This window comes from Falco naumanni, chromosome 7 (genome assembly GCF_017639655.2).
Source record: "Falco naumanni isolate bFalNau1 chromosome 7, bFalNau1.pat, whole genome shotgun sequence".
NCBI classification, from domain to species: domain Eukaryota; kingdom Metazoa; phylum Chordata; class Aves; order Falconiformes; family Falconidae; genus Falco; species Falco naumanni.
Genome location: NC_054060.1, coordinates 51,827,804 through 51,852,265, shown reverse-complemented (window position 1 = coordinate 51,852,265; position 24,462 = coordinate 51,827,804). Strand labels below are relative to the sequence as shown.

Genomic DNA, 24,462 nt, shown 5'->3' with positions numbered 1-24,462 from the left:
TCAAGAACGTTCGCTGTACTGGTTAGGTTAAAGCAGTAGCACTGCTTCGTTCCCTTCTGTTCGATGTTATTCATCCATTTCCTCTGCTTCCAGGCTACATCAGCAAGTACATCCCTGTAGTTCAAACACTGCATGTAAGTTAACTACATACTGCATCTGACTATAGTGATGCATTATTGTACGCTTTTTTTTCCTTTTTCCTTGAACGTGCTTTTGGTGAGTAACTATGAATGTGGTCGGAGGCGGGGGGAGAATAGCTTTCCAGGCATTAAATGCCTGGAGAATGGTGGTAACTTGTGCTCTCTTTTATCTTTTCTACTGGCTTGTTTTGTGAACTTGAGTGAGTTACCATCTCTAAAGCTTTTCACCTAGAGTGCGATAATGCCTGCCTTACAGGTATATGGAGCCTTTTTCCTAGTAAATATGCTGTAGCTGACAGATAAAAGAAGCCTTAGAAGTGCAAAACCTCTGAAGCTGCACAGCATGCTTATAATATATCCCCATTAAACAGCTGTTTGGCAATGTCTAATGCAATTTCCAGTTAATGAGGGATGTTTTCAGGCCCTGCCAAGAGAACAGGTGATGCTTTAAACTGATATTTTTAATAAGTCATCTTTATTTCATAAGAGGCAGCCAAGTGTGTATCCTGTTGCATTTGATGAGATCCCGGCCATTCTTGTTCTTAAACAGGACCCCTAATTATTCCTGTTTGTGTTGTACAGCACCTAAGAGAATCCTTGCTTTAAAGCTCAAACAAGAGCAAGGAATATCTGGGATACATTTGTGTCTTTATCAGTTTAGGAACTGCAGAGAAGAAACTCTTCCAATATCGTTCCTGCAATATGGTAAAACTTGGAGTAAGATACACTAGAGGGTCTGGTATGTCCTGACTTAAATTTAAGAGCATGAATGTGCTATAACGGAAAAACTGTTCCTCCAAACAGTTCTCCTTGTCACTCATGTGGCAAGTGCTTATCTCGTGCTTTCTAATGTCTGAAAAAAAGATGGGGGGGGGAAGTAGAGGGTTGTCATGCCCATTTGATTTGGGATAAAAAGTGAGCTTGGAGTTTAAGGAACTTGATAAAGATGCTAATGTAAGTAAGTACAGTTCTTTGCCTGTAATTCAGGGGACAAATAAGGAGTTTGGATTGGACAGACGGGAAACACATGGTGGTGGGGTGAAGGCCAGTGTCTGGGAGAGTACTATCTAGTGAACCACTGGCCATTAGGAAATGGAGAAGGGATTGAGGGTGGGGAGAATGAGGAGGGGAGCATATCTGGTGCATAAGGCTTTGCCTGCAGACAGTCCCACCCTGGTGCCTCGAGACTGGTTTGCAGCCTCTGAAATAGCAATGCCTTGGGGTAGAAGTGTAGATGTGTTCCTCCCCTTTGCTTTTGGGGTGCTGGAGCTGTTACTGGGAACACTGTTTCCATTGCATCAGTATACAGCAGTGCTTTTTTACTAAGAGGTGCCGATTACTCAAGGGACAAGCTAACATGGTGGAACTTACCCTTCCACTCAACGCTATGCTCCTGCAGCCCAGAGCCCCAGTGCAAACAGTAGCTTGCTGTGTGGCAAGAGATTACTCTTGATTGAAGAGATTGCTGTCTTGGGGGCTGGATGCTGCCTGTAGGCTACCAGCTGAAGAGTCCTGACAAGTTATCTAGGAATGCCTGAGATGGCAGTAATCTCTCAGTGTTTTTTGTAATCCTCAGTTATTTTGGGTTGCTTATTTATAGGCCATAAGTGTCTGAAACAGAATTCATGCTGTTTTGGTTTGCTGCAGAAGCACGTTTGCTGTGTAAGAGTTCTTATGGAGTGGGAGGGAGGTAGGAGGTAGAAGACTGATACTATCTGTGAGCTGCCTTGGCACTAGATATGCTGTCCTCACTACTTCTAAAACATCTCAGAAGGAAAAAGGCTGGTTTTTGGCATTGTTTCTTCTTTATTGTGAAGTGCAAGGAGCTAAATATCACAGAAGATTGTGGACAAGAGACTTGGACTGAAAGCGAGATCATTCTTGATAAACTATATTTGGGTTGGCTAGAGATGAGAGTAATTAAAACAACCTTTGTGATGGACGTTGTTTTGAAAACCTCATGCAGTCTTAAGAAAGATCTTCACAGTTAAGTGATCTGTGACTTTTGTACTAGGCTTTCATTTGACCCTCTCCTCTGCCATTCTGCCTGCTGTCCTTTAAAGCTCTGCCAGTATCTTCTCCTGATGCTCAGTTTGGTTTTGCTGCAGGTTTTCTTTGCAGGTATATCACTCTTTCCTTAAATTCTGAGTCGAATCTCCTTGCTGATGCTTAGCCTCTGAGGCTAGAATACCAAGCTGGTGGCACCTATTATCACCATTTAAGTCAGTCAAAAACTACAGTATTTCTCTGGTGTTCCCAGTTTATTAACAATATCACTTCATTAAGGCTAAATAACTTGCTTTTCTCAGGCAACATCACTCTGCTCTTCTTGAGAAGGAGAACTTAAGCCTGGCAAGCTGAAGAGGCCAGTGGACTTGAGAATCCCAATTCCTGGTGGTTAGGACACATATCTTTCCAGCACTTGAACCCAGTGTAGACAGTTTAACATGCAAGGAGGAAGTCTAGAGGTCAGTGAATGGTTCTGTTAATGTTGACCATACAAAAAAGTCTTCCCACAAGCAAGCTGTTGGAAAAACCTCAAACTGCTTCCCTTGTTAAATTTTCTTATTGCTGTATGCCTTCTTTTGGGTATTGCTTTCCATGCAGCTACCTACTGTTTTCTGACTACTGGTTTATGACTCTACCAAAAAATGAAAGTAACTGCTGTGTTTGGATAAACATCCTGTGCGTACATGGACATTGCGTAAGGGTAATACAAATACATACCTCAGTAGTCAGAACATCTGTGAAGAAAGTTATTGTAGGAGTTTATGATCAATTTCTAATTAGGTGTTCTGAAACAGACCTTTAGTGATACTTCTGCAGTGCAAGTGTGGTATGTATTTTTGTTGGGACAGATTGCTTGTGGCTCTTGTGTTCTGTATTCCAGTTAGGGAAACTGGACTGTCTTGAATAAGAAAAGCAGTGTGTTCAGGATTGTGGTACTGCTGCTTCTGATGGGCTGATCCTGATCAAGGGGGTGGGGGAATTTCTTATTCTCGGTGCTTAAGGGGAACAAGGATGACTGCTGTAAATCTAAAAGTGGCAAATTTTATCAGAAAATGGTCATGCTGAGGGAGTGGTAAGTAGAAAATGGAGTGAGATGGCCAGGGACAAGGTGACAAATAGAAAGTCAACAAGCTGGCTAGAGTGAACCTGTCAGGTGGGACCCTGCTATGCATTGCCTGCATTAATCCATCCTGGTACAATTGCCTTTGGGTAGCTATTACTATGGATGTTGACTCCTTTTTTTAAAAGTCCTGGCTAAACAAGTACTGAGATGAAGATAAGCAGTTCCAGTATCATCTAGTTGTGAATCTATTGTGTGGTACCACCAGCAGAAGTAGAGCTACTCCAAACCAGTAATGGTCTCTTTCTGTCTAAACTACTTAGTACTACATAGGAAGAATTTTATCTGAAAGTAATTTTTGTCATGGGCTTCTGCTGTTAAAGACTATTTCTGCTTAAGTAGGAAAAAAAAGAAGAAAAACAGAATCATAGAATGGTTTGGGTTGGAAGGGTGTTTAAAGCTTGTCTAGTTCCAATTCCCCCCCTGCTGTGGGCAGGAGCACCTTCCACTATACCAGGTTGCTCAAAGCCCCATCCAGCCTGGCCTTGAGCACTGCCAGGGATGGGGCATCCACAGCTGCTCTGGGCAACCTGTGCCAGTGTCTTGCTACCCTCAGAGTAAAAAGTGCTTCCTTACATCTAATCTAAATCTACCTTCTTTTAGTTTAAAGTCACTCCCCCATGTCCTGTCACATGTAAAAGGTCCCTCTCCAGCTTTCTTGTATGCCCTCTTTAGGTACTGGAAGGCTGCTATGGGGTCTCCTCAGAGCCTTCTCTTCTCCAGGCTGAACAACCCCAACTCTCTCAGCCTGTATTCATAGGAGAGGGCTCCTCTGATCATCTTCATGGCCTTCCTCAGGGCTTGCTCCAACAGGTCTGTGTCTTTTTAATACTGGGAGCCTCAGAGCTGGACGCAGTACTCAAGATGGGGTTTCACAAGAGCTGAGCAGAGAGGGAGAATCCCCTCCCTTGATCTGCTGGTCATGCTCCTTTTGATGCAGCCCAGGATACAGTTGGTTTTCTGGTCTGCAAGCACACGTTGCCAGGTCATGTAGAGCTTCTTGTCTACCTGCACCACCAGGTCTTTCTCATCAGGGCTGCCTTCAACCTGTTCTCTGTCCAACCTGTATTTGTGTTTGGGATTGCCCTGATCCACGTGCAGGACCTTGCACTTGGCCTTGTTGAACTTCATGAGGTTTCCACAGGCCCAACTGTCAAGCCTGTTGAAGTCCCTCTGGATGGCATCCCTTCCTTCCAGCATGTTGACCACACCACACAGCTTGGTATCATTGGCAAACTTGCTGAGGGTGCACTTAATGCCACTGTCCATGTTGCCAATGAAGATGTTAAACAGCTCTGGTCCCAGCACTGACCCCTGAGGGATCTCCACTCATCACAGATCTCCACAACAGGATTAACTAGTCAGTGTTTTGATGTTTTTTTTTTTTTTCTTCTAGATATTATGTACCTAATGAATTTGACCAATGAATTTGAGTTTATTGCTATTTGTTGAACAATATGGTCTAGCCTATAAAATGTTGCAAAGGCTAGGTACTGATTTTTGCATCCTCCTATAAAAGCAGTCTCTTGGTTTTGAGCTAAAAAGGAGTCTTTTAGATTCTTTTCCTTGCAGGCTGCATTCTGGAGAAGGTACACTATTTCTGCCTCTTTGAGTCAACGTGAGTACTGGACAAGAGCTCATTTCTGCATAGAAATATTAAAATAGGAGATGCCATTGTTTCACAGAGTATGAATTTTCCTGGAGAAGCAACAGTAAGACAACCATGTTCTAACAAAAAAATCTCATCTCTGAATTCACACTGTACTGAGTTTCTGTGAGGTTGGTGTGTTTCCATTCCTTGGCTTGATCTCTTCCCAGTTCAAGCTGAGCCTTTTTTGTAAGTACTTAGTCACCTGAAGCATTACACACCTTCCGAGCTTGCCAGTTCAGAGAACTGACTTGAATAAAAATGTTTGGGGTAAGTGTGACTAGCACATGGCAACCTGTGATTTGGGGAGACTAGGCACTCCAGCTCCATTTCCTGCTCTTCAGCAGTTCATTCAGTAATGGTTTTTTAAGGATCTGTACTTACATTTTGGCACTTGTGTAGAAACTTTTTTTCCATGCTAGGGATATAGGCAGGTCCCGCTGCAAGGCTTTTTCATGTAAGTTACCACATAGAAATAGTCCATTTGTTGAGTACAAACCTGGGGTTCTTCTGATTTAGGGCACTTTAAATGACTCGATTTTAAGACCAGTGCTCAGCTGAAGATCTCTGCTCCAAGGCAGTCCTCACTTTCTGTAATAGAATCCACTTCTGGGTATGAACATGGAGAACGATGAAATAAGCAAAGGATATAAATCTGTGTATCGGAGCCAAATACTGCTGTCAACCTCTTTGCGTGCAAACTTCAGACCTTCCCTCCCTTAAACCTTGCTCACAGGTGTTCAAAAATCTGGCTCTGGTTTTACCTGCTGAAACTTTCCCTCCTTTTTACCTAGGGATTAATGATGACTAAATTACCCTGCAAACTTTTAAAAGAAGTTTGTGTTGGGCTCTGCTTACAAATGAGGAAATTCCAGTGGTGGGGTGAGAGGGAAGAACGAAGCTCCTTGGCAGAGACTTCACAGTCATACTTGGGAATTGCAGTGAGTCCTAGTCCTGTTTGAGCCCTAACATACCTGTACCCTTAGCAGGCTCTGGGCACCCAGGGGGAAGGTGGTTGGATCTAGAGATGGATTCTCTGCAGGACAGCTTAGTATTGGTTTCAGATGGCTTGCATTTTCTTAAGGATAGTTTGAGTCTGAATTTTTTTTCTTGCTCTTTTCCAGTTTGCTTTGCTCTTAAGTAATGCTAATGCTTTCTTGGCACTGTCTTGATACCCAAATGTAACTGTGGTGTGGTGCTTCTAAAAGATCTTTGCAAGAAACTGAACTACTGCTTCACTGCCTGTGGCCAACAGCTATGTGATATCCAGAGGCTTGTTAGCAGTAGGAAACTAGGCTATGTCACTGAAAGCAAAGAGGAATAAAATCAGCTTTTAAGATTTAAAATTTGTCATCTGGCTTGATGGAGCAAAACCAGGGCAACATGGAACTGGCTTTTTTCTTTGTAGTCTGGAGTCAGAAGTCCTGTGAAAACAAAGGAATAAGCTGGTACTTGAGCTGTGACCAGTAACAGAGGATTGGGGCTTGAAATAGCATCTGGTGATAGAGCTGACTACTGAGTATGATTAGGGTGTTTGAGGGTCTGGTTAATAACTCTTTCTTCTTGAATTCTAAATGAGAAATGGGCTAATGAAGTTGTATGGGTTTGTAACTGGTACTGGGAAGAGAGAAAAGTTCTAGGTACCTGGGCAAGTTGAGAATGGGAGGGAAGGAGTTGGAATAGTGATGAGGAATGGGAATGAACCAGCAGCCTGGCATGTGACTAAACCTGGAGAGATGGTGCTTGGTGCATGAGCTGGTAACAATATTTGTATGTGTAAGATGTTAATTGCTAAAGGAAAAAAGTCTTTCAAAGTCAGTTATAGGAGTGGTCTTTCTGTGTGCAAGAGCTGACAGACTTCAGCTGGGAGTAGCAGAGATGACTCTTCTTGGCTGTAATGTGTTCTCAAAGGTTTCGGTATTTTCCAAGTAGGTACTGGAAGAGAGCTGATTAAATATGTAGGACCTCTCTGAATCTTGGGAGGATTAGAATTAAAAAGGAGCAAAGACAAAGAGTGAGCATGTAAATGAGAAACTGGGACTGTAACTGGGGTTACAAGGAGACTTGACTGGAGGAACATGTGGAGCAAACAGTCATGGCAAAATCAGGATTGACAAGGATAAGCAAGCTGATTCAGATAGAATTAGGCTGGAATCTTTACCGGTGGGTATATTTTTAATTTTTAAAGGTCCATGAAATCTTACAGCTAGGCTGGGTACACAGCCATTTCTCATGTACCTGCAAAACCAGTTTTAATGTGATTGTCGGCCCAATTTCTTAAATCAAACCAGGTACTCCCTCTTGGGTCACAGTTGACCTAAACTAACTTAATATTTGCCTGGAGCCCTATAAAACAACATAAAATCTGTTTTTTCTAACTCTTCCCTTCCTATTTGTCAGGCTGAACTTCCCTGGATTTATTAAACTTGATTCCCCTTCCAGTTACCTCTTGCCTGCTGGTATGGACTAAAAAGCTTGTAAGAAGTGGGATGATGCATGATTCAGCATGTTCAAGGTGTGTGGGGTTTTTTTTGGTGGTGTTTTTTTTTTTTTTAGGTGAAACTAGGACTTAGCAATGTTTGCTAAGACAACTAGTGCCTGGGATAACTCTTCAGCTTGAAGAGGTTGCTGAGCTCAGGGGAGGGGAGGGAAGGGTCTTCTGCCTCAGAACAGGCTCCTCTTCATCCAGAAGCCCCCTGAGAGCTGGTTGACCAGGGTGCTGATGGCACTAGTCTTGCCAATATTTAGATAGCACTGAGCTGCTTTTTGGAGAGTAGATGCCAACCGCCACTGTCTAGGCCTTTATTGTTATTATCTACTTACTTTTAAGCAAACCTCAACTGGGATCTGCAGCATTTCATAGCTATAGTGACTAGAGCTCTCCTGAGGTTTATATTTGAGCAGGGTGAGGGAGTGTGATCTCAAACAAGAAGACACTAGCAGGAGAAATGCATGCTGTAATTCCTACATGGGTGGCTGCAGGTGGATGGGGAGAAGCGATTACTAATACTTCATCTCCCTTGTTGTTCCCTGCCAATGCATTTACTTGCTTGCTATCCCCTCAAGCAGTATAGTATCACATGAGCAGTAGGCAGCCTACCCTTCAGTTGTGCTATTCAGTGATTAAGTCCTATGTCTGTGGGCAATATCCTCCAGTGAAAAGAGGAACCCTGATTATTTGCAACCCCCTTCACATGGGATCAGGCTCAGCAGTCCCTTAGGTTGTAGAAGGTACAAAGAAAGAAAACTACTCAACCTTGTGTGGAAGCTCACTGTAATCTTCCAGATGTGATGATGGTATGAGTACTACTTACTCTTATTCAGTGTGAAGTGGTCACAAAAACCTGTTTGGGGAAGTTGGAATCACAGCCTGCTTTGAGTCTGTCAACTAAAAATGTCAGTTTGGTCGTTGTCCACTGTGAGAAGTCTGACCATTGAGCCTGAGTATGTGTTTGCACCGATGCCAGGGCTTAGACCAGATGGAAAGAGATCCAGAAAATCTGAGGAATCCAGATAAAGCCACAGCTGTTTTGCCACAGCTTTCTCAATAACATGCCCCAAAAAGGAAGATGAGAGACTGCAATAATCTTGCCAATTATCTGTGTCAAAAATTTATTGCGCAAAGGTCTTATATTTGCTTATATTAAGACTGATATCCTGCTCCCTTCAGGGAGGCAGACAGCAAAAGTAGACCAATATGGATATTAGCTTTTTTTTTAGCTTCCATTAGACAGGCATACAGATTGCAACACAGCTGAGCCCTTCCAGAACCCCAGTGAATACAACTGGAGGAAAGTTAGCCTGGGGAGTGCTTTGTGAATTTGGAGTAGAGGTGGCTACTTGTAAAGAAAGCTTGTCAGCCCTGGACCAAACAGCTCATATATGAAGATACCCCATTGGCTTGGATGGCCTTTAACTGCAAGGGTCTTGGTTGTGTTTGAGGTGAAAAATACTGTGTAACTAGAAATGCTCTAAAACTTATTTCCACAGAAAATAAGGAAAGCATGTCTGCCTCTAGCAACAAGGAATCAGCATGAGTATTCTGCAGCTCCTCACTGAAAGTGTGAAAAATAGTTCATCATAGCTGGAATCACCCTTTCCATAAGCTGAAAACAAACATACTAAAATAAACAGTTTTATAGTACAAAATGTTGTGGAAAGACTGTCAACTTGAGAGAGTGAACAGCTTGTATGAAGATCAGTCACTGAGGTCTTTCTGCTTGGATGTAGGGATTATGTGTATGTATAACATGGGGGGCAGGGGGAAGGGAGGTGCTTTGAATGGAAAGAAATCTTACGTCTTGCTGGGGGGGAAGCAATCATACCAACAGCCTGGGACAGAATCAAGATATTTGTAAATGTTTCTTCTTTTGAAGACACCTCTGTCCTTGCTTCCCTTTCTACATATTAAAAACTGTAGACTGTATTAAAAACTTACAGCAGCAACCCTGACAACTTAGTGATGTTTGCCCTCACTACACAAAAGATGTTGAGGTGCTGGAGCATCTTCAAAGAGCAGCAACAAAGCTGCTGAAGGGTCTAGAGAGCAAGTCCTGTGAGGAGCGGCTGGGGGTTGGTTAGCCTGGAGTAAAGGAGTCTCAGGGGAGACCTTATCAGTCTCTACAACTGCCTGCAAGGAGGTTGTAGTGAGGTGAGTGTTGGTCTCCTCTGTCAAGTAACAAGCAATAGGATGAGAGAAAACGGCCTCAAGTTGCACCAAGGGAGGTTTAGATTGGATATTAGGAAAAAATGTCTTCACTGAAAGGGTTGTCCAGCATTGGAACAGGCTGCCCAGGGGAGTGGTTGAGTCACCGTTCCTGGAGGTATTTAAAAGATGTGTAGATGCAGTGCTTAGTGGTGGACATGGCAGTGCTAGATTAACAGTTGGATTTAGATCTTAAAGGTCTTTTCCAACCTAAATGGTTCTATGCTTTTGTTCTATGATTCCTTGTAGATCTCAGCAGGAGGAGTTCTGCTGGGAACATCATACAAACAGTGTCTTTCACTTCAGTATGGAAAATATTCCTGACCTGTATAAACAGATTTTCATGCTAGTGTAATAGTAATATTTTTGGGTAGTTCAACAGTAGTGATAAAATGCAACATCTTAACTCCCAAGCTATTGAAGGCATGTGAACTCTACCTGAATAGGCTAGAAAACCTTGCACACTAACAATCTGCCGGTTTGAAGTGGCATTGGCTAGTTGGACTCTTAAGTAAATGGCAGGGCTGTAGCAAGTCTTGACCTGTTTTTTATGTTTTTTGTTGGTTTGTGTTTTATTTTTTCAAGTTCAGTAGTCTGAACCCAGCAGCAGCTGAGTTACTGCTGCAACTTTGAAGAGAGACACAGGTAACTACTGTAAAGGAATCCTGTCTGCAGAAATCAGAAAATGTATTTACTTTTCAGTGTACGCAGTAACATTTTTCTGAACGTTGTCTGTCTCTGGCAGCAGATGATGACATTAAAAGTAACCGTAGTGCAGCTGACAAGGATTCTTCATTCTTGCCTCGCACAAACATTTTGTCTTAGAACAGTCTCTCTGTAGCTCTTCCGGCTCTTCCTGAAGCAACCAGTACGTACATCTTGTCTGTTATAGAAAGGTTTTTATCACATATTTATATAGTCATATTAAGTGACTTTTTCTGAGGTGGGAACAGGGAGCAAAGAGTTAGTTTCATACCAGCAGAACTGAAGTTCATATCCTGAACCTTCTATGCACAGCAGGTTCTTCCATTTGTGATCCAAAAAAACTTTAGTAGTAGAGGAAGCTTCTCTGCTACTGCCTGTGCTGTCCCAGAAAGCTTTGACTGCTTGACAGTCTGAGGAAGCATTGTTCAGCACTTAATTCATACAAAGGGCTAAACTCTGCGGGTGGTTATCCCTGCAAAACTGAAGGAAGCATTTGGTTTAAATGTAAGTAGAAAGATGAGAATTATTGTAAACACTGTGAAATACAATGCAAACAGAACTGCAGAACAAAGTAATGAAACAATGACTCTTTCCTTTAGGGAGTTAGGGGGAAAATTTTATTCTGACTTTTTACAGAAGTTTCAGTTCTGTTTTGTACATAATTTCCTGATTCTTTCCCTCTTGCTCTAAATTCCTGGCTGGCATATTTATTTTCTTGGTTCTGAATTTAAACCTTGCCTTAGACTTCATGTGTCTGTTTGGATTGCTGTAGAATCCACCAAGGTGGGTTTGTCATTTGAAGCAGTGAATGTCAAGCAGTTGCGCTTGGGATCCTTATGGTGACAAAAGCATCCTACTGGAGGGCTGTTCTGAAGAGTATCTTCTGGCCTGCAAGCGTTAAGGTTTCTAAATGGTGTCTTTAAATGTTATCATTTGACTTTATATAAAGTTGAGTCTCTGTGAAACTACCTGTCTGCAGATCAGACACATGCCATCTTAATGTCAAACACATGCATGTATTGGTAGGTGGACATCGCTGCTGCAGCATTTTATAGGGGGAGCAAAGAGTACCTTATAGCTATTAACTGAACAGTTAATACTTCAGCTAATGAGAATGTGTCTTTATTGTTGCCTCTTAATCCATAGGCTAAAGTCCACATAACCTCTATGATATTAGAAAAACCCTTTCTTTTTAAGAGCGCTGGAATAATGTTGGCCACAGATGTGAAAAACCTGCTGCTTTCACAACAGTGGCAACATGAGCTACCCTGTATTTAATAGGGGAGCATGAATGTATGAAATTCCTGTCTTTATATTCTTCAGTTTCACTGTCTTTGACACTTGGGAGTAGTAATAGTGAATAGGAGTAACCTCCTTTATTACTCTGTATAGCTGATGGGGCCAGAACCCAACTCTGAATGTATCTCTGGAGATGGCACGGTGGGCTTATGGAAGGAGACTCAGCAAGAATAGTTATGTCCCCAGACAGAAGCAGTAATAGAGCTTCAGAAGCTTTGACACTGAAGTGTTGATGATAGTACATGTAAAGTCAAATGAAGTGGGGAGAAGCCCCTGATGCAGCAGTCTTTCCCTGAGAGTTACCTTTGGCTAATCATTCTTTAGATCATTTAGAGGTAAGAATATAGTTAAGAAAACCAAACCCTTTAATGTTCACCGTACCCCACATCGTCTCCTTTTTTTTTTTTTTTTTTAATACCCTTCCTGTGCAATGGAATTTCAGTCTTGGCATTCAGTTAGTATACCTCTACTGATGGGCAGCCAGCCCTTGCTGGGTTTTGAGCTAATGAGCTCAGCTATTTCTAATATCTACTTCTTGGTTCTGCTGTTGGCAGCAGTAACAACCACCATAATGAAGGCTGGATGCCAGCTTCAATTTGAATGCCTCTTTCAACGTTTTAGAAGAATTGATTTAAGAAGGACTGAAACTTGTAGAGCTATGGAGTTTTAATGGGTGGCATTTTCCATCCTGGAAGATTGACAAGAACGAAACATTTGTGGTCTAAGGAGTGCCTTTGTACAGTTGTATTTCCATTGGAGCTCAACTTTGAAGATACGGTTGCCAAACTGTTGTAAACTGTTTAATCATCATGTCTCCTCATGGGGTGATCTCCTAGCAGAGGAGTTCCAGAGATGGTAGTGCTCTTCATGCACCTGCCTTGTTTACAGCAATGTTGTCTGATACACATGGCTGTGACTGAAGTGAGACACTGGCTGTGCTGTAGACTAGACAGTGGAAAAGCGTATCTGGCTTGATTGTAAGCTCAGTTGTATCTGTTTTGCTGTGCGTGTGTGTTGTGTGCATGATAGAGGGGATTGACAGACTTGCCTAGGAGACAGTGTTCAAGAGGTTTCAAAACTGTCTTTGGTAAGACTTGATATCTACTGTTTGCAGTGGATAGTCCCAGGCATGTACAGAAAGTTTAGTCTTATTGGAGAGAATGAGTGACGGGAGGAGCAGCTGTGGTTTTTACCTTCTTGTCAGTTTGGGATGTTTAGAAAGCTTATCAGCTGACTTGGCGACTTCACTTAAAGTAGGTGCCCTGCTCTTCAGCAATAACACTGGTGTAAGGAAAGGGCCAAGTACTTTGAGTTCTTGAGAGAAAGGCAGCATGAGATGGTGCTTAAGAGAAGGGAGTTGGGATGAGTTGATGTCAGGCGATGAAACCAAATTTGAAGGGCTTTGGATTTCAAGGGAAGCCCTTTATAGCTATCAAGCTGCTGATGGAAACTCCTCAGAGAATTTTTACTTCATCAAATCGATTATTTAAGAATGCTTCAAAACTCGATTTTAATCAGACATGCTTGCAGTTAATATGTATCCCCTCATTACATAGCAAAGACTCATGTGATAAGCTTGTTTGACATCAAGACTTTCCTGCCTTTTGAAACAAGGAAGAAGTGTTAAACTGTTCGTTACAGTGTAGTGAAAGGTATTACTGTAATGTTGGCAAACTTGCATTAATAGAAACTGAGACAAATTAAAGGGAAGAGTCTTACACTGTTGTTCTTGAGCAGTGATAGGCACCAGGAAGGTTCTAGTGGAATTATTAGGAAGGAACTAAATACAGATGGAGGGGAAGGTCACTGCGGATTACACAGCTGGATCTAATGACGTAAACTTCCATATTCTAACACTTCAAGAGCTCAGAACTGATGGCCTCACAGCTTTCCCATTCCATCTGCAGTACTTCTCTAAATGGGGAAGAAGCTTTCCTAGGCTGACCGCATAGCTAGTCCTACTGAAGGGAGTACGAAGGGGAAAACAGGCTCGAGGAAGTATTGTTTCATAGCCGCTTTCTTCTGTGGCTAAACTTCCCTTGCGAGTGCACAGAACTCTACAAACCCTAGAACTGACTTTTAGTGGTTTATACACTGGAGCATAAGAAAGCATGTACTTCAGTCTCCTCTGTGATTAGAGTCAGGGCCCAAGAGTTTGCTCAAGGTCATGAAGAACACATGCGATGGCTTAAAGCCTTCAACATGATAGCATTTCTGTAAGGGTAGAGATCACTCTTCCTGGAAATTTTGCTTGAGATACTTTTGTTGAAGTATACAGCTGACATTACTTCAACTCTTCTGCTTTCCATAGAGCTGCTTCGGAGGAGAACATACCCCATTACAATGGAATAGCTGACTTCACATACCTTCTAGTGACAGCACAAAGTTGTAATCCTCCTATATTTGCTAGGGGAGAAGAACAGCCTCAACTATCACTGTGACAAACTGAAGTAGGGGATATGGTTATCAAATGAAACTAACTTGGCATAAATTCTACAGAGGATATTTTGAGTTTGTTTTTGAGTTTATTCAGCATAAACAGAGGATTCCCTAAACCAGAAAGACTGGATGAGGTTATTAAACTATACAATTTACTAAAGACAAGATTCCACCTTTTATGTCAATGGAAGTTTTACTGTCACTTTCTTTGAGACAAGAAGTTCATTGCCTGACTATGCAAACATCTGGATTTTCTATCTGGTTCAACATGTATAGTAGCAGAGCTAAAGAGAAGAAATAGTCCAAGTTAAACATGCCTTCTCTTGTCAATGTGTTTGACATATTAAATTTAATCTCAAGTTTGTTCTAGGCTTACATGTAATTTTGGCTGCAAGAATGATCTGAGTAGGAGAGTGAGCTTTGACAGAAGCTGAAGTAATGTTATTTCAAAGGAATTAAATCAGTGTCTACCTTAATATTGCCAAACTTACTAGAAAGGTTTAGAAGTTGCATGTTAGAAATGTGAGACTTGAGCTGAAATTTCTATTTTGTACTTTAGTTTTGGTTTCCTCTTTTTTTTTTCAGTTGATCAGCACACTGATTTGTGGTACAACTTACGAGATGCTTAGACTTGATGTTTTTAAAATTGAAGTCACTTTTTATGAAGGTGGTAGAGGAATGTCAAAAATTCTCTGGGAGAAGGGGTTATTTTAATATCTGAAATTAACTTCTTGTCCTTGATGTCTCTGGCATTTTCCTTCCCAGAAGTCAACTGTAGTTATGCGCTTGTATAAACTTGCACCTCAAAAGCAAAAAGAGATGATTTTAAGAGTTCACTCCCTAGCTGCTATGGATTTTTCTTTTTCTGTTAAAAACAAAAACACAACAGAAAACCCAGTAGAGCTTCTGTGGGATGTAGCCAGATTCTAAGGGTTTCTCCTGAACCTTAGGTGGAGTTTTCAAATATGCTGTTAGACAACCTTTGGGTCTAGTACCTAATCTCAAAGCAGAGCACAGCTGCTGCATCATGTTTGGGAATCAGTTTGTGAAGAATACTGAAGTATCCCTAGCTACAAGTGTTCTAGCAGATGAAACACAATACTTAAGCTCTCTGCTTCATTGTAGTGTCTTATACAAAATAAAGGTTGAGATGGCATGGTTGGAGGAAGGGAGAATCATTGCAGAAAAGAGGCTTCTAGCCTGTAAGGGCAGAAGACTGTCTTGGATCCAGCTCATAAGAACACATCTAGAGTTTGCTGGTTTTATTGTGTGATCCATATGTTTGCCTCGCCATCACCATCCTCAAGCACAGGCTGTGTGCTTTGCATTCTTGTTTGCACAGCTGGGGGCCTGGGGTTGAAACAGAAGTGGTACTTTAACTTAGACTAGAGTCTTCATTTTGCAGGGATGAGTCAAGGAATAAAAGTATTACAATAGCCTTCTTTTAAGTCCCTTCTGTCTGGGGAAAGTACTGTGCCCTTCTAAAATTTGTTGGGGAAAGCCTGAAGTCTTGGTATAAAACTGTAGGTTGCTAGAAAACACCCACAGGAGGACTTTGGGAAACTTTGGTTTAAAAACAAATTCTTAAACCAAAGTCATCCAGATACAAGTGAAATACAAACTTTGATATTCCTAAAAAGGGAATATCAAAATAAATAAATGCCTTCTTCCCCCTTGCCCCAAAACATGATACTTCCAAGGAAGCTTGCTTCAAAAGTCTTTTTTTCACTAGATATGTTCTGAGGCTGCATGGGCACTTTCAGGACAGACACTGGACACCCTGGTCAGCTGTTGGGAGTTGTAGTGGTTCTGGCTGGTTGCTGCCTTTCTGCATGTGGAAGACTGCAAGCCCTGATCTCTGCCAGAGTTTCTAAGCCTTTCAAATGTTCTCTTTGTATTTTTAGAAGCCAGGCATTTTGAGTCTTTGTTTTAGAGCAGGATCTTTGATACCTTTGAGGCCTGCTAGGCTTCTGGTTCCATGGCAGGAAACTTGGCTGAAGTCCCAAAACTGTGGTTGAAGGTGAAGTCCTTATGCCCTGTAGGCAGCCTGCCATGGGGTTGGGAGTCTAGCTGTGATTAAAACTGAGACTTAGCTCCAGCTCTTCCTCCAGTATGGCTGGTTGCACCAGTTTGGAGCCTGAAACCAAGGCATAAATCTGTGAGGTTAAAACTAGGAAATGTGAAATGATGCTTTCCAACAGCAACAAAAATGTCCAGAAGTTTATAGTCTCCTCTAATGTCTAAAAGGGTATGGTTTTCCTGGGGAATTCTCCCCAGGAAGGACTCGCTCATTTGTACTTGGGTCAGGCTAGTCTGAGTGCTTAGACAAATGGGTGGGTGATCTGTGCCATGTGAACATACCTAAATCGATCACTTTTTCCAAAGATGTATTCTAAGAGTATTCAAACTTTAAGTCTGCCAAAACAGGGGTAGGGCATTGCATGTGCAGTTTTCTCAATTTCTCTACTCCTCAGCTTAGTTAGGCAGCAGCCTGTGGTACTCATCGGAAGTGAAGCTGCTAAACAGCAGAGGCACCTCTGTTTTGATCTGTAGTGGACTCTTGTCTTGTGGATGTTTCTTAACAGACTTCTACTTTCTCGTGTTTGTGTCACTTACGTCCCTTGCTCCCTTTCCCCTGAAGCCCTGCTAAAGCGTGTTACTCTGGTACAGCAATGCCTTGGCCATTTCTCATTACCTCCATCACAAAGGGCTGTGCTGTTCTGTTGTGCTTATAAGGTACCCAGATGGTAAATAGTATGAGTGACCACCAAGCTCATTTTCACTTGTGGGGTCAGACCTTTCTCTGCTAAATAACACAAGTGTTCCCAGCTGCTGTGCAGCTGCAGGGAGTCTGCTTTCCTTCACAGGCATTAAAACCCCTTTAATCAGTGTTTGTTGTTTGTCAGCAGTGGTGTTGAGGTGTGGAGAAAAAGAACAGATATGCTTTGTTGGCAAAGTTAACTTCATTCTGACCTCTTATCTTTCCTTTTTCTTTTCAAGTCTGAAGAAGCAGAAAGTAGTTTGGGAAGTGGTTTCTGCAAGCACCTGTGTAAATGTATTTGCAAAAGGAGGAGGTTTGTGTCCTTACGCAAATACAGCATTTGACAGAAAAAGATGCTGTGAGAGCTTCATTGTACTGGAAGCTCTCTAGGACAGGGACTCAAACTGACTGGTCTAGGAGCTCTGCAGGCTTTCTTAATGTAAGCAAATGCTATGAAAATATGAATACTGTTGTCTAATACTAGTATTACTTATGCTTGTCTTAGTGTGGAGTCTGCATTCAAGGGATCCCATTTGTAACCTAGTCAATTTTAACATTTCCCTGGAAAATAAACTCACAAAAACTAGCAGGAACAATATTTTTTTTTTTTGGTGGAGTTTCATGTTTGCACGTTGAGTTTTGTTTTGTTTAGTTCTGCTTTTAGTTGTTCTCTCATGGAGGAAAAGTGAGGATAGAAAAGAACTGATAAGCCAGTGACACAGTCTTCAGCCCCATCATCCAGTTTTGGATGTAGTCTGAAATAAGTGGGAACACAGAGACCAAAAGGAGTCATTGAGAAATCTCAGAGTTAAGATAATTATTTCCCTCTTCTTTCTAGATGAAGCTTGGACACCTGCCGGTGCTGCACGTGTGTGCAGGGTTACTTTTTCCCTGAGTCCAGTTCTGTTTGCATTGTGTGTCTATGTGTACAGCACCAAGCACTGCTCTGTGAGTGTTGATTCTGTTCTTTGCAAAGCCTGTTTGTGTGGGTGTCCTGAAGCTGTTAGGACATCAAGTTTTGATTTGGGCTTCAAAGGTCATGGTAGGACACTGGGTGTTAAAGGCAGAATACTTTATCCTGCTACTCTTTCTGTGAAGGGACCAGAGAATCATGCTATTGCCTTGGCTGTGCCTGGGGAGGGTTGGTAGCCAGGCATCAGTGCATCCTGTGCATGTTGCTTACAGCCCTCTGCTTGGCTCAGTGGTATTACCTGCAGTGACCAAAGTGAACTTTTGGAGCAGGGCTGTGCTCCTTGCCTGCTTGCTCAAAGTGGGAATGGACTAGGAGTGAGTAGCTCTTGAATTATAGTCCGAGCTATAGGTCAATTAAAATGATCGATTAAAGTGCTCTCTCCATTGGCAGACACACATTTCAGCATTCATCTAGTGTTTTGCTTCAAGTGGCTGAGGCTGCTTACAAAGGAGAACAGTTGTGGTCTCAGACAGGCAAAATGCTAGAAAGAAAACTCTAAGCTGGGTAGGAGGGGATGGACGCTCAAAACAGCTAGTATGTTAAATGTCTGTGGGTGGTCTGTGTTGATCAGTTCTGTAGCATGAATGCTTACCAGCTAGAAACAGGACAAAGAACCACCATTTTTACTGTCTGAAAGCTGGCAGGGCTGCTGAGCAAAGAGAAGGGCTCCGAGCTACAGTGGAGCAAGTGTCCTGCTGTAAGGGGGTGTTTTTGAAGCCGTTCAGTAATATCTCTGGGAGATCCAGCCTTTCTGGCAGTGCTGTCTGATGACATGAGAAGAACCCTGATCAGACAGGTATGATCCTGGATCCTTCTGGAAATTAATGCAGACTTTTACAATTATAATCTAGCCAAACAAAACAAGCACCATCTTGTGCAAATACGTAAACCATAAACTTTTTTGGCAGGGCAGGTGTGGCATCTTCAGTATCTGGAAAGCACCTAACATGCTGTGTGGGCTCCCTACTGTATTCCAAATTATAAATGCTAAAAAAGCTTTGATTTATTTTATTTATTTTTTTTATAATGTGGTTCTTGGCTTAATTTGGGTAGGCAAGAACTTCATAGACTGCATTGGGGTGCTCTGCATGTTTCCTCAGGCCCTCATAATTAATCAATGCTGAGCTGTTCCTCCCTATCCCTCTGGAGGAGGCACTAGAGAAAAGCTGTTCCATAGCTTGTTTGTCAGCTCTGAGAAGGACTGTCTAATCTTCAGAGATACCCTTTCTGGAAGGAGGGGTGTTCCTGGCCCACAAAGCCCTTCTGTACTGTGCTTTGGTACAGGCTGCAGAAGGCTTAGGTGAGATTTCATGATATAAACTCAGTTTCCAATTAGTTTGTAATATGGTTTGCTGGGAACCAGTATTCAAGCTTTTTTTAGTGTACCTCTGGATAACTGATCTGCAGAACTCTGCTTCTGACACAAGGAATTTTCAAAACATTTCATGCCAGTAGCTCAGGCCCTCAAGCTTGTGATAAATGGCAGATGCATGCGTTCCTTCTAAACCAGAATGGCTTCTGTGTTTAACTGAACGCTTAATTGCTGTATCTGCACCATACTGTGCTATCAGGCAGCTCTGCTTTTCAAGCCTGTTTATACAGACAGCTGAAAAGCCGTGCAAGTCTTTCAGGGTCTCTGACACCACGCGCTGGGAGGAGGCTTCAGCATCTTCAGTCTGATGCTTTTTGCTGTATGTTTACAGTCACTGGTGATCTTTGCACCTCAGGGGCTACAGAAAGACATTACTGTAGCCAGGGCAGTTCCAAGCTCAGTTGTGATAGTCCTAGCCCTGACAAGAACTGGGTAAAAATCTGGTCCAGCTTTACAGTGTTTTTATAGTCTAGTCCAGGTCTCTATAAACCACTTAAAATTTGCCTTCAGATTTAAATTTTCCTATTTCCCATTTGGAACAGGTGTTTCCAGGTTATAGAAAGTGTTGCAGAAAGGGAACAAAAACATTTTAAAACCTCTGTGCTGTTACAAATTTTGGCAAGTCTCTGACAGATGAGATTTTTAAAAAGTTTGCCCCACCAAAAGTAAAACAAGTGCAGACCTTGCTTACTTTTCCCCAGCTGTCATGTTTAAATAGGGTATTCAGTAACGTATGAGTCTTCAAAATATCCAGCAGTACAGAGCTAATATGTTTTTATATGAAAATATGTAACTTCTCAATTGTTTTTAATCTTATTTAATTGGGGAAAGAAAAGGGGTAAAGAATTTTATTTTAAATGTCAAAAAACAAATTTCAGAGATGCATGTTCTTGGAGTGGTTAAAAACCAACCCAAACTAGGCTTCAGGCAATGTTTTTTCAACAGCTTTAACCTCAAAGCACAGAGCAGACAGCTTTGTAGGCAACTGTAACAGCAAGGTGATTATGGCAATGACTCACACTTCCCTGTAAGGCATCCAGCTATCAACACACTTGGAGAGCCGTGGCTTTGTGCATGCAGGCAGGGTGTTAGTGCCACTTGCCAGCCAGCTCCGAGCTGCCTGAGCTTATAACTGCTTTGACAGCGAGCTGGGATATTGGTGCATTAGAGAGTGGCTCTGGTTCCCCCAGGCTTGTGAGAGGCTGAAGAGATGGGAGCTTGGGAAAGGGAAGTGCAAGGCAGGTTTAACTTCCCATTGCTTTACTTAATCCTCGTGGGACTTGTTTCAAGAGTCCTCTGAAATCTTCTGGGTTTGGGTAATTGTTAAAGGTCTGACTGACTACCCACCAAGTGGGGTAGCATGGGAAGTGAAAAGGGCTATCATGTCCTGCTGAAATTATGCCAGTGGTTATGGAATGAGGACTGGTAGCTGGGGTCTTCCTGAGGAAAGACCTGGGTGTCCCTGTAGGCAGCTCAGAGTACAGCTGAAGGTACAACAGTAAACTACTGCCAGATGTTAGGATTGCAGGGAACAAATGGACAGAAAATGGGGACTCATTCATATGCATTGTGGGTTTCCCATATTGAAAAGTTAAGGCAGAAACCAAGCTGTCTTCAGAGACGGGAAACAGCAGTGATCATGGTATAGAGGAAGTCTTCTGAGCGAGATGTTGGGAATCTGGGGTTGTTCACTTTGAGTGACTGACAAGAATGGAGTGCCACGTTTATGCACAACAGGCTGCATCCAAACTGAATGCTTGGGAAGAAGAGGTATTCAGAAAGACGTAAAATTCAAACTTCTGAAAGGAAATAGCTTTTCACATAGTGTGCAATTAGATTGTGGGATGTATGTAATGCAGTTGCCAGCTGGGCAAGATGTCATCAGTAAGGAACAAAACGTGGCTTTGGGAGTGTGCAGGTTTGCTATTGCAGGTGGTATCTGCAGATGATGTAAGTAATGCTTTAAAAAACCCAAATAACTAGTGATACAAAGCTGGCCACATCCATGGTTCAGCTACCAAGGCCAATCTTGATAGGTTATTTGGGTTCCTCTGTCCTCAATAAGTTTCTTGCACTCTGATTAAAATAGTCTAGTACCAGATACTGTTTGCAGCACGATGCTGGGCAAGCTGGGCTGTTGTGACTCAGTATTGCCCTTCCCGTGTGGGTTGTGTTTGGCTTTGCACATCTTATGTTTTCAGAGGTGAGGCAGAGTGACTAATGTTTCCGTTCTGTTAAAGAAAATGGAATGGCAAAGACCTTAAATTATTATTTTTTTAAAGATGTACGTGTTTCATTTTAAGTTTCCTTCAGGCAAAATCAGCTTTGGTAAGCAGCTTAAACTGTATTATAGACCATATAGCTATTGTCATAAAACCAAAATACACCATGCTCTGTTTTGGGAAACTGAACAAAACCAATATTTTTTTTTTCTCCTTCCCTCCTTTTTTCACTTCCTTCAGTTTTTAATAAGCGACCGTGACAGAGACCCTCAGTGTAACCTGCATTGCTCCAGGTCCCAGTCCAAACCCCTCTGTGCCTCTGACGGCAGAACATATGAGTCAATGTGCGACTACCAGAGAGCCAAATGCCGGGAGTCAAGTCTGAGTGTGACACATCGTGGCCGGTGCAAAGGTAGGTGGATTTCAGATGCCTTTGAGGGGAGGAATGGGAGTCCTACCTCATAAGAAGCTTATGGATTCTTAGACCCTTGAGTTTAGTACCATGCTTTGTAAGTAGTTTGATTGAGATTGTGCATTCATGTGAGCATGGGTATCAGAGTCTGAGTTTAGGTGGCAAGGGTAAAAACCAACTGAATTATCAGTGAAAGAAGGTAAAGGAGCCAGAGACATCACTGAAAAGGGGCTGAAATATGTGTCTGCAGATCAGGAGCTGGCATCATGGAAACATAAAATAAAATCCTGGAAGAAGAGATCTTCCTTGCTACCTGTGCTAGTGAGGAACTGAGATACCTTTGAGTAATAGGAATGTGCAGTGAGGAAGAACGTGTGGTGCACATTGGTGTCTAGTGCCTTTTCAGACATACAGTCTTTCTGTGCTGAGCTAATTAAGAAGACAAAGCATGCAAGGCTTTTACATGGCCTCTTTTTTGCCTGTTTGCTGTTACACATCTACTTAAAAGTGAGAATATTGGTTCTGTCTCAATTCAGCTCTTCTTCAGCATAGTCTGAAGATGAGGTTGAAACTTTTTTAAGGAGTATTGGTGTCTTGTCACACAAATGGTTTGCTTTTGCAGTGGAGTGAAAAATCAAGTTGAGTGCATTTGCTGAGAGCACAAGTGACTCAGAGGGCAAATGGCACAGATGTTTTTAGCAATTGGTTAAAGTGACAGGAGAAACTCATTAAAATTGCTGTGGAAGGAGAAATGGGCATATGTTTAAGCCTGGCTTTTGTTTATGAAGGCTTTTTTACTATTATGAATATGTATCTTTGTCAGAATAACTTGTTCTAAAATGGAAATCCCTTTTCAATGTATTGACAGGCTTTATACTTTAGGTGAATTATGAGCATGACCTCTAATATTGCTTTCTTTTAACAGTCTCTCATTGGGGAAAAAAGCTTACTTGTATGATTTATTTTTTTTTTCTCCTTCTTTTTTGTTTTACCACTGCTGGGTTGCTTTATGGCAACTTTTCTCAACTTTTCTCTCATAGCATAGAAAAAGGCCTTTGAGTCATGCTGCTTTCTGAGTACTGGAAACCCAGAAACTTTCTTCCCAGGGCCAAAGAAGCAGTTGGACTGCTCTTGCATGTGATGCATTTTTGAGTATCACAATAAGAAGTGGTAGGGTGGGAGTCCCACTTTTGCTTTCATCACTTGAGCAGAGTGGCTTAGATAAGCAACTCCATGGCTGATGTTGCCATATAAACTGGCGCTGTTTGGTTACTTAAAACATGGCATCTGAAATGTGGTGCATCTGTATGTGGAAGTGTCTGTTTTTGGAATTGGAAAAAATACTGATCGCTAGACTACACAGCCTGCTGTATGTCGTGATTGAAAAGAGTCCAAAGACGTTTTTATCTTAAGCACAGGTGAAGTATACCTTCCTTTCTGCTCTCAGACATAACTGAAACATTTAGCTGAAATTACTTGTGTTCTCCTTTCCTTTTTTCTTTTACCCTGTGGTCCTGTATAGCACCTAATAACCTGGGAGAGGCTGACAACTACAAGTCTTGCTTTTAACCCACTAACACTCCCGTGAATCCCTGGGAAGTAGGAATATTCTTTTGACTATCACATTCAAATTTAACCTTGCTGGTAATTTCCATGTGTGCTGCTGTTGAAAGGTATTTTGTTTTTCTAGTGCATTAGAAATACTACCTCTAGTTGTGCATGAAGATTAGTGTTCTTTGCAAATACAGACAGTTGTGAGACAGGTGTGCCTAACTACAGGTGGTGGGCCAGGTCTGTATCTTGTACTCACACAAACGAAAGTATCACCAGCAGTGTTTGGGTACCTTCTGTTTACCCTGAATAGCCTCCATTCCCTCTGTGTGACAGAGATGGTCTACAGGGGAACTCCCATAGAACTGGAAGGGATCCTGTGGGCCGTTGAGCCCAGTCACATGCAATTGTGGTAAATACTGTATCCAAGAACTTATCCTTATGAAATGGGCAATTTAAACTTGTTTCCTTCTCTGAGGGGGAAAAAAACTGGGTAACTGAAATAAGGAAAAAAAGGATATTGTGGACAGCAAGGCATAGTTCTTCCCCCCAAATTACCGTAGGTTTCCAATTTTATATGCTGATATCTTGTACTGTATTGTGCTTTTGCCAAGGCAAGCAGCATGGCTTCCATAGTGAGGACAGAACGTTTTTGATTCAGCTTAGCTCTATGCTCTCTCTCAAGAAGCTAAGGACCTTTGAAGATGAAATCTTGCTAGCCTTTTGGGAACTATAACTCTTACTCAGCTCTTGTTCCTTGCTAGCTTCCTCACATGCTTTTAAATGAAATTCCTTTGGTGCTAAATTATCTGAACTCTCTCCGAACCCTTGCTCAGACATCACAAAGGGTTAAAAGTCAGGAGTAGCTTAAAATGATGAAACTATGGCATCCATGACAAATGGAGCCTCATTGATGAGATTCCAGGGAATAGTTCCAGATGGCATAGCTGTGCGTAAAACACATAGCTAAGCACTCCTACCTGGATCTTTTGTCAGCAGGCATCTTAAGATCTGATGTCCAACAAGAGTTCTGCCTCAAAACTTTGCAGGGATGAAGGACGAATAATTGTTAAATGACTCTTGGCAAGCTGTCAAGACTATGCAG

At 42.1% G+C, this 24,462-nt stretch overlaps 1 protein-coding gene across 1 annotated transcript in view; it reads left to right on the top strand.

The window, feature by feature from the left end:
* Positions 1-24,462, top strand: part of SMOC1 (SPARC related modular calcium binding 1) — a 134,251-nt gene that overhangs the window by 21,821 nt on the left and 87,968 nt on the right. The window contains 1 exon segment of the mRNA XM_040601583.1: positions 21,635-21,806. Within this exon segment, the coding sequence (XP_040457517.1) occupies positions 21,635-21,806 (172 nt within the window).